General features: G+C 51.7%; 1 protein-coding gene across 1 annotated transcript; it reads right to left on the minus strand.

Annotated features, from left to right (window-relative positions):
- Window positions 1-422: 422 nt before the first annotated feature.
- FAM170A (family with sequence similarity 170 member A) lies at window positions 423-5310 on the minus strand. Its single transcript, XM_059173492.1, has 5 exons — window positions 5021-5310; window positions 2901-3041; window positions 1284-2055; window positions 944-1002; window positions 423-558 (listed from the first exon to the last, which is right to left on the minus strand). The coding sequence occupies exons 1-4, from the start codon at window positions 5088-5090 to the stop codon at window positions 996-998; spliced, it is 990 nt and encodes a 329-aa protein (XP_059029475.1). The 5' UTR covers window positions 5091-5310; the 3' UTR covers window positions 423-558; window positions 944-995.
- Window positions 5311-7027: the final 1717 nt, after the last annotated feature.

Genomic DNA, 7027 nt, shown 5'->3' on the forward strand with positions numbered 1-7027 from the left:
CATGCACAGCTTCCACATGAAGGCATCTCTCCTCTGCCCTGGTGCTTCCTTGTAAAGCTACAACTAAAAGGCCTCCGTCCAGGCCAGAACTAGGGAGACACACACAGCACCCACCAGCTCCCCGAAGACCATCCCAGTGCTTTCAGTCATGAACCATGGGACACAGTTTCCAGAGCACCTGCTACTTACCAGCAACCTCAGTGGAACTCAGCGTGTTTGTCCCAGTCTCCTGCAAGATGTGGAAGCCAGCCTTGTGAAAATGGTCACACGGAAGCCTCATCCGTCCCAGGGGCGTGAGTACTGCTGCTTCTGCAAAAGGACCGTGGGGGTCTTTGGCACTTACATGAAACCTGGTTTGCCAGCCGCTAGTGAGACCAGTGCACATGGTGGACAGACAATTTTGACTCAAGAATATATCCGGGTGAAGTTTGGAAAACAGCCTTTATTGCATAAGACATTTATATGGTCCTGTGATGCTAGACAGAGCGCTGGTTCCTTCATCTTCCTTCACGTGGTCGGCATCCTGTCTGCTATTCTCCCCAGGGTCCTGTCTTCTCCCTGGAAGCAATTCAACAGATAAGGCACAGCAGGAAGAGACAAAAGCAACGGGAGTCCCACTAGTCCGAGTAACCCTTCACCTCCGTCTTAAAGCTCAGAGCCATGCACACCAGAGTGGGTTTCTTTCCAGAACAGCTACAGCCCAGTCAAGGTGCTGGACCGTTTCCAGATCTCTTGGGGCCTCACTTCCGAGTTTCTCGCCCCTCTCTCACTCTGGGACCTCTGGCTCTGGCCCTCACCCCTCAGACCTCTGCTCCCGCTAAGCCCCTTGTCCCCGCTTCACACCACTCCCGGCCCTTGAGGTTGTGCTGAGCTCTCTCAGTCCCCCTAAATTCCTCTGCAACCTCATGACATTGGCTCAGACGATGCCAGCCTCAGGCCTTACCTCTCCCAAGAGAAGGCCACACCATCTTCTGGGATCTTCCGGCTCACAAATCTCAGTGGCTGTGTGGAAACCAGAACAAAGATGCTCCGTAATTCAAGAAGAAAGGTGCTCTGTTAGCCTGAAAAGATCAGGATAAACTCCCACTACCAGTCAGATCTTTACTAGAGGCCTGGACAAGAAGCCAGGGGCCGCAGTTATCTGCCCCGCCCCCAACCTTCAGGTGTCTTCTGAGGTCTGAGAGCCCCCAGCTCTCCCTCCTTGGAAGGGTGAGCCTGGGCGGGAGAAACAGGGGCAGCTCGGAGAAGGCATGGCTCCCGCGGCAGCCCCAGCCCCTTCTCACTTCTTGTCCTTTGGAGAATGGAACACACAGCCTGGGCACTGGCTCCAAGGTCGCTTTGGGCTGCGGTCTTCCTGCGGGGGCCGCTCGTCCTCCTTCTCCTTCTCCTCCTCCTGCCTCTCCTGCTCTTCCTCCCCCTTCTCATCCTTCTCCTCCTCACAGGGGCCTATGGCTTCTACGGTGCCTGTCAGCTGGGCCATGGTGAGGTGAAACACGTGGCAGCTGAAACCTTCCCGGATGCCATGCTGCACGTGCTCCTGGAGGACCTCCAGGGTGGAGAAGACCCGGCAGCAGGCCATGCACCTGTAACCGGCCTCCATGGTCACCAGCCAGTCGGGGGTCTTGGCCCTGGGTCTCTCCTCAACTGCGGGTGACCCAGGTGGGCTGTCGGACTCTGCCCGGTCCTCGTGCTCCTTCTCCTCCCCGCTGGGCTCACTGTCAGACAGCAGGTTTCTGGTGGACACGTCAGAGGGGGGAGTCCCTACCTGCACATCCTCGGGAAGGGTCACTTCTTCTATCCTTGGCTGCTTTTCTAGTGACTCCGAGGTCTCCTCGGTCTCCCAGGAGACAGCCACGCCCTTTTTCATTTGTACCTGCATGTAGTATATTTTCATGCCCTTTTCCTCTTTGTTTGTGTGCAGAGAGGACACACAGGTTTTATAGGACGAAGGGGATGAAGAGACTCGGTGTGAGGGGGCAGCAGTCTCCCCTTGTTCCTGAACCTGGGTTAGGGGTGATCTAGGCTGGGGACTGTCTTGAGGTACTCGCCGGAGTCCTGGGAAAGGAAGTAAGAGACATAAGAATGTGAGTAGGGGGCGGGCCAGAAGTTGAGGGGGTCTTCACACGTGAAGATGCATGGTGTGGGGAGCCTGGGGTCAGTGTTCATACCCGGGGTGGTGTCCGCTAGGCCCTTTTCATGCATGTGTAAGGATGTTGGCAAGGTGTCAGTATCCAGGGGTGTGGAGCAGGGTGGCAAAGGGTTGTGGAATTTCTGGGATGTTGGTGGGTTGTGTGTTATCTGTGATACCATCGGTGTGCTTGTGGAATGTGAACAGTCATGTAGGAAATGGTGCTGCAGATCCCATGTCTCGGGGGCAGGAGCTGTGTGCTGAGAATGAATGTACATGGTGTGGAGTACAGCTGTGTGCCTCGGGGTGCAGGGATCTGAGCTGGACGGTCCTGCTCCAGGGCTGGAGACCTGGGCTGAATGTACATGGTGTGGAGTACAGCTGTGTGCCTCGGGGTGCAGGGATCTGAGCTGGACGGTCCTGCTCCAGGGCTGGAGACCTGGGCTGAGGAGCTCTGTCCTTCTTTGGAGGCAACAGCAAAGGCACAACCTACACAGCTCCTTCATCCCATCTCTGGGCACCATACTTCCAGCCCAGGCCTTTCTGGCTCATGCTTCTTAACATCCCCACTGTGGTTGCAGCAGGGATCCCCTCCATACACACACACACACACACACACACACACACTGAGCTCATACCCACGCTCTCCTAACAGCGATGCCAGCTTCCCGGGCTCCTTCGAGGAGCTCTGACCACCTCTGATTGTCTTGGGTTTCTTCTTGGCCTCTCCTGGGTCTATGTGCCCCACACCCAAGGAGCCCTGAACCCTTACCAGCACAGATGAGCTTGCGTGGAGAAGAGACACAGGAGAAGTATTCAGAGGCAGAGGACACTTCCCCCACCGCCGTGTCCCAACTTTTGGCCACCCCAGTTGATTCAAGCTGAGGGGCATCCTCCTGTGACTTTGAGACCCCTGGAAAGATAGGAAAGCCTCAGAAATATGATGAGTGGGCCATGTCTGGACATCATTTGTCTGTCCAACAAATATCAACCAAATGACATATGTCAAGTGCAGTGAATACACGCGGTTCAAAGTCTGGTCCCGGATGGCTACTCCTGTATTGAATTACTATCAACACTTACTTTGTTAGTGTCTGCTTAGGATGGAAGGCTTGAGTAGGTCTGAAATGTGAACATCGTGTGTATCAGCCAAACCTTTCACAAATGTGAGGGTGGCGTGATGAGGAGGGCACACACGCATCGGTGTGGTGTTTGGTGCAATGTTGGTGTTCACAACTCCGAAATGGGGTGACACATAACCATTTTATAGAATATGGTATGTATTTATGGTGTGTAGTCAATCATTCATTCATTCACTCAAAAATAGAGAGTAGCTACTATGTATCAGTCTCTATTCTAGGCTCTGGTAAGACTGAACATTCTAGTAGAAGACAGACACTAGATATAAGTACAGTAAACATATGATATGTTAGCTGGCATTAAGTACACAAGGGTTGCCAGAGTTAGCAAACAAAAACAGAGGATACCCAACAAAATTTGCATTTCAGCTAAACCACAAACAATTTTTTAGTGCAAGCTTTCCCCATATAATACTTGGGTGATGCCTATTTTTAGTGTAAGTATGTCCCATATGGCATTTTGGGATATACTCATACTCCAGAGCTCAGAGTAAGAGGAAAGGACTTTGACATCCGTGGATGGTTTGTGAACACAGTGCAGCAATGACGTGCATATCTACCTATACGATCTGTGTGTGGTTTGATAAAATCGGGCGTGCGGAGATGTGCGGCTTTTTTCTGTACAAAGTGTATACAGATGTATAAGAGATGCTCTCGTGAAACTCACTTATTATGAGTTCTGTATTCATGCTTACATGTTTTGAATGTCTCCCAGATCCAGACATGGTGACAAGAACTCTACAAGGCCGACTTCACATCTGAGGATACTCTATCCTCATTCTCCCCACTGCTCCCCCCACCCATCATACACACAGAGGCAAAAAATACCCCACCAATCACTACCTTTTATGTCCTACAGCTGCTGCCTGAAAATCTGCCTCCCATCCAGGCCTCCAGTCCCAGGGCTCATCCTATATGCCCAGTCCTGTGCCTTGCGGAAACTGCGGGCCTCTGATATGGGCCAGAAGGCTCCGGCTGGCTTCCTGGGGTGGGCTCCATTCTGCCCGCCTCCCAGTGTGACCACACCCTCTCTTCAGGCAAGCTACTAGTTTACAGGGACCCTGGGGAGTAAATCCACAGCTCTCAGAGCTCCCTGCAGGGCCATGACACCATTTCTCATCCCCATCCATCTGAACCTAGTCTCTGAAAGGCCCTTCCTTCCCCTGATCACCGCTGCCGAGCCCCACATCTGTAGATCAGACAGACTCCTACGGACCCGTTGATAAATTCTTCCTGCTGAAGGAATACCATCTCCATGCTTTCAGTATGATGCTATTGCTAGACGATCTCCTTTCTTGCTCCTCAAAATATTTTTCAACAAGGCTTCTCCTTGCTCTTTGGTAAAAGGGACAGCGGACCCATAGGTCTTCATCGGCATCCTTCACAACCTCCCCGCCCCGACCCAGTGACCCCAGAGGAAGGTAGAACAAAGAGAATGAGAGAGAATACAGGACGGAGAAAAGCCATCCCCTGGAGGTCTGGGCAAGTAGGACCCTGGCCTGCGATGAGTCCAACAGAGCTCCAGCCCCGAGCGCCTCAAGAGAGAAGTCCTCAGACGGGCAGTGCTGACCCCCACTCCAGGCAGGGGCACGTGGCCCTCCCATGCCATCTCACACCACAGGGATGCTCAGGAGAGACACAACGGCATCCTCGGCTACTTCCCCAGGGACACATCCTCCTCCACCCCAGCTTCCTAGAGAAGGTCCAGGCTGGCAGCAGCCTTTGTGCCCCAGATAAGGTGCCCAGCGCATACCTCCTCCCTGCTGGGCACTTTCCGGAGGCTCTTCACTTTCCAGATGTTTCCTCTTCTGTCGCTGTTTCATGGTACCGGCGACAGGAGTTGCTCAGAAGATGCCTAACACCCAGCTCCTCTTTCTCCCTACTAGCTGGCCCTCCTTGACTCTCAGGAAATTCGCTGAGGTGACCCGAAAGGAATAAAAATTGTCGAGTGTCCTAAATGGCTGAGGAACTCAGACCACACAGAGAACCAGCAACACCGCCCAGTGCCTGCTCCAGCACAGGGCTGTTAAGGTTCAAAGGTCACCCGGCCCCCAGCGGGGGTTCTCTGACCTGAATGATGACATCAGAGCATTCTGGGGACCTGGATCCCACACAGTCTTTGCAAATACACAGACCCCATGTTCAAGAACAATCCCTCTTCCCCTGGTGGAATCTCTCCCATGAATTCAACTCACATCTTCTTAAGAGGGGTAGAGTATTTTGAAATACTCATCTGCTGGCATTTCATTTATTTTCCCCTTTCTCCCTTTATCATTATTATTTTTTTCCCTTTCTCTTCTGCATTCAGGCAGGTAGCAGACTCTGTGTTCTCTGAGCATGGCAGGGCTAAAAGCAGCAAATCATGCTCATCCCCTTGGCTTTTATTTCTAAAATCCCCAACTCCACAGATAATACAGGGCACTTGAGCAGAAACCTAACAGAAGCAGGATTCTTGAAATTCAGTACTTATTGTCTTCTTTTCCTGCTAGCTTGTTGAGAGGTACCGACTGTCAGAGAGAAGTCTATGGACCACGAAGGAGGAGCTCTCCAAGGCGTGGTTAGAGCGGAAGATGTGGAGAAAACTCCACAAGGCGAAGGCTACATTGGCATACAGGCAGAATCATGGCAACCTGTCCCACATGTCACCCAAGAACCACCAAACCCAAAGGAGGCACAGCAACCAAGCTGCAGGACATCGAAGCTGTAAGTGTGTCCTCCCAATAAACAGTAACCATGCTCTCACCTCAACCTTCATTCGTGGTGGCCCTGTATGACCTCCCAATAGGGATGGGTGGAAATCCAAAGGGGACACCAGCAGGATCAAGGCTTACAACACAAATCAAGCGGAGTTACAAAAACAATTCCATCCTCTTTCTTGGGTACCTTGCTTGTGGGCTGAAACATCTACCGGTTATAAGTGGCGACCCAACTGCATGCTCTTGATTCCAGTCCAAAATGAGAGACACCTCCTGTTGAAGGTAGTACGGGTGTAGAGGGAGGAGGCGGACCTCCCCGACGTCCCTGGCACCAAGAAGCCCGACTGGACCAAGGTGAATCCAGATCTGAAGGGCACTGCTGGACATCACAGTCTCCAACAGCAGAGAGTGAAGACAGGACAAATGCAGCCTTCCAAGGATTTGCAGATGAGATTCAACCTTCCTGTTTCTTGGAGAACCCCTAGGTAAGAAGGGGCAAAGAGGGCTTTTCAAAACTTCCTGTGGTAGAAATTTCCTTTTCTTTTTTTTTTTTTTTTTAAGATTTTATTTACTTATTTGACAGAGAGAGAGAGAGAGCACAAGCAGCAGGAGTGGGAGAGGGAGAAGAGGCAGGGAGCCCGATGTGGGGACTTGATTGCAGGACCCTGGGATCATGACCTGAGCCAAAGGCAGACACTCAACCAACTGAGCCCCCCAGGTGCCCTGTGGTAGAAATTTTCAAGCATACACAAAGTTAAAAAAAATAATAATAATAATAAAAGCTGTCTAATGGGGATGTGGCTCCATGGACCTATGACCCAGACTGAACCATGACCAATATTCTGTCATTCTCGTCCCATCCCCACACCCCTCCCCCACACCACATACACACAGTTAGCTTTTCCTTCAGTTGTGCCAATTTAGATGTTTCTGGGAGTGTGTAGGGGTGGCGGGAGAACTGTGTTTTGAAGAAGATCTCAGACGTGTCCTCTCTCTCTAAATGCAACAGTATTTATATCCAATAGATGAGGAGGTTTTGTTGTTGTTGTTGTTGTTCGGTTTTT

Source organism: Mustela lutreola, chromosome 5 (genome assembly GCF_030435805.1).
Source record: "Mustela lutreola isolate mMusLut2 chromosome 5, mMusLut2.pri, whole genome shotgun sequence".
Taxonomy (NCBI): domain Eukaryota; kingdom Metazoa; phylum Chordata; class Mammalia; order Carnivora; family Mustelidae; genus Mustela; species Mustela lutreola.